Source organism: Rhagoletis zephyria, unplaced genomic scaffold (genome assembly GCF_001687245.7).
Source record: "Rhagoletis zephyria isolate East Lansing unplaced genomic scaffold, Rhagoletis_zephyria_1.1 Rzeph_scaffold_00217, whole genome shotgun sequence".
NCBI classification, from domain to species: Eukaryota; Metazoa; Arthropoda; class Insecta; order Diptera; family Tephritidae; genus Rhagoletis; species Rhagoletis zephyria.
The window spans coordinates 370,256-373,393 of NW_016157301.1; the positions used below are offsets into that span (position 1 = coordinate 370,256).

At 36.1% G+C, this 3,138-nt stretch overlaps 1 protein-coding gene across 1 annotated transcript; it reads left to right on the forward strand.

Annotated features, from left to right (window-relative positions):
* The first annotated feature begins 7 nt into the window (after positions 1-7).
* LOC108358165 (piggyBac transposable element-derived protein 1-like) lies at positions 8-1,322 on the forward strand. Its single transcript, XM_017609339.1, has one exon. The coding sequence runs from the start codon at positions 80-82 to the stop codon at positions 1,268-1,270; it is 1,191 nt and encodes a 396-aa protein (XP_017464828.1). The 5' UTR covers positions 8-79; the 3' UTR covers positions 1,271-1,322.
* Positions 1,323-3,138: the final 1,816 nt, after the last annotated feature.

The following is a 3,138-nucleotide window of genomic DNA, read 5'->3' on the forward strand; positions in this document are numbered from 1 at the left end:
GACTGGTGCGAACCATAGCAATGGAGAACATGTTCGAGATTTATGGAGCGTCAAAAACTATCCTTTATATCGCGCCACAATGGGAGTCAACCGTTTCTGTTCGATATTGCGGTTCCTAAGATTTGACGATAAAAACACTCCTGCAACACGCTTACTAACTGATAAAACAGCACCGATCAGTGAGTTGTGGACGATGATGAACAATAATCTTGCTGCACATTACAAGCCCAGCTCATGCTTGACGATTGATGAACAATTATTTCCTTACCGTGGACGCACACGGTTTACGCAGTACATACCGTCAAAACCTGCTAAATATGGTATCAAGGTTTGGTGGATTTGCGATGCCACAAATGCATATCCACTGCATGGACAAATATATACTGGCCAAGCAGAAACTGGTAGGGAAACGAACCAAGGCGAACGAGTGGTGAAGGATTTGTCTGCCAAATACCAAGGAAGTGGCCGAAACATTACAATGGACAATTTGTTTACGACCTTGCCAGTTGCAGAACTGCTTCTCACCTGGAAACTCACGATCGTTGGAACTTTGCGCAAAAACAAATCATATATTCCTCAAGAAATGAAGCAGAACAAAAACAGGACAATTGGTTCAACGACATTTGGCTTCAAAAATAATGTGACAATGTGCTCTTATGTTCCCAAAAAAAATAAAGCAGTAATTTTGCTTTCGACCATGCATAATGATGCTGAAATAGCTGACAGTGGGAAACCTGAAATAATTGAATATTATAATCGTACCAAAGGTGGTGTTGATCGAATGGACCAAATGTTTGCGGAATATCCAACACAAAGACAAACAAAACGATGGCCACTAGCGATGTTCTTCAACATGTTGGACATTACAGCTCTTGCAGCCTACATTGTCTACGATTTGAATAACCCTATGTTGCCTTGGAGGACAAACAACAAGCGTAAGCAGATCCTGCGCAGCTTGGCTGAAGCATTGTGTATGCCCATTATTGAAGCCAGAGCCATAAGTCGTCAAGTGACGCGAAATTTTTCGACTAAAATTGCTATTGAAGCATATTTCAACCGACCGGTGGAATCAATGGTGTCAACAGCAGCATCAACATCTGCCGCAGCGCGTACGCCAAAACCTGTGTCCGGATCTTGCTATTTATGTTACGCACAAGAGGAAAAACGCCGTAGAAAAACCAGAAAGCTGTGCGACAAATGTAAGAAGCCAATGTGTCTTGAACATTCGGTCACATCAACAAATTGCTCTATTTGCCATGATTTTCCTTAGATATAAGATGCATTTTTATAATAAAAGTCAATAATATAATGTGTGAAATGAATATTTTTAATTTTTCAAATAAAAAAATAATATAAAAAATGTTTTTTTTTTTATTATTATGAGGATTTTTACTATTGGGGTACAAACGTATCCCGGGTGTGTGTTTACGTATATAATGTGTTTGGAAGGCTGTAGCTCCTGAACCAATGGTCCGATCTGGTTCAAATTTTGAATTTGAACTCAAAACTAAATAATCTTCCTAGCGGTATAGAGGTATAGCGGTTCAAAAGTTACAACACTTCAAAGTTGAAAGTGGATACATTTGTACCCGGGTGTGTGTTCTAGGGTTAACAAGATTTAAATTAAACTAAGATTCTTCAAAACTCATTCAAAATTAAAAATCTTGAAGGATAATATTTTTAAAGGACATTTTTGACATCTCCGTCAATTTGTTTAACTGCGGATATTGGGACCCATGCGAGCACGATGAGGTCATATTTGGGAGTAACAACTCATTTTTTACGGTAAGGCATTTTTTAAATATAGTATTCCAGCACCATCTTAATTATTCTTAAAAATGTCAAGAAATACCAATTTTTTAATACTACCTCCAGATGTTTTATAGGTACAGAGGTGCAATCAATTGAACTTTGCGCGAAGCTTCCTACAAATAGGAAAACTATAGCTAACCTTCGATGCGCTTTTAAAGAAGTCTGCGAAGACTGTAGAATTAATTACGACTCTGTTGTGGCTTACAATTAACCGACGGTGGTTCTAATATAACTGGAGCTGCAAAAGACGAGTTTGGTACATTAAAGCAGGGGTTCCCAAACTTTTTTCACCTCGTCACCCTTGTTGTGCTAAAAAAATTTCGCGGCACCCCTACTTTTCAAATATCTACGAAAACAAGAAAACACAATGCAAACTTTATGTGGACTGAAATTGTTTTGATGATTTCATTATTTCCTTTAAGTTTATTGGGAGCTTTGACAATTTTACCTTGAAATCATTTGACGCTGAAAGCTTGCTGGTGTATTTGTTTTTAAACGACATCACAGAAAGGATAAGGTTATCAATTCGTCGGAATATTTTTTTATTTTTTTTTTCTATGTATGTTACCGCATAACTTTTGACCACGTTAACCGACTACTATAATTCTTTTTTAAAGGAAAGGTGTTAGCTGACAGGTGGTCTAATTTGGTTTAAATCCGATCATTGAATCATTAATAGATTAACGATAATCTTAAATTCTTAGATGGGAATTGAAATCGGTTCTGTTGTTTTTTTTTTTTGCTTAAAAATTACTTGTTTATGTAAGCATTTGTTGAAAATGCAGTCTCGCATAGAAATGTAAAAGTAAGGCCCTTATTATAAGTTGCATTCGAGTGTGGTCGAAAGTGCTGATCGAACGAATTTTCATTTGGTATTATGACGCTCATTCGATGAAGAATAGAGCTATTGTGAATTTCGCTCCGTTAGGTTGTTTACAATAGTATATTTTTCACCGCTGAGAAGTTTTGTTTACAAATCGAGCAAACTAAATAGTATGCTTATACATATGTATGTAAATTTCTGCAAATTAAAATGAAATAAAAAAGAAAGCGAGTTTATAAAAATGTGATAAAAATTAGTACAACAAAGTTCTGGTTCAACGATTCGTCAGAGGATGAGAGCTTGGTAAACTGGCCAGGAGTAGAAAATGTTTAAGAGGGTTTAAGTGTAGTCTTTCGAATATATTTTGACATAAAATATATTTAAGAAATTTGTCTACATATTTATTAAAAACTTCCGACTGTCTAAAGAGGCGTTTGTGAGTCAAATCAGTTTAAAATATTTTAAAACTATCAACAGCTTACGATTTCGTTCTCAGAGATCAT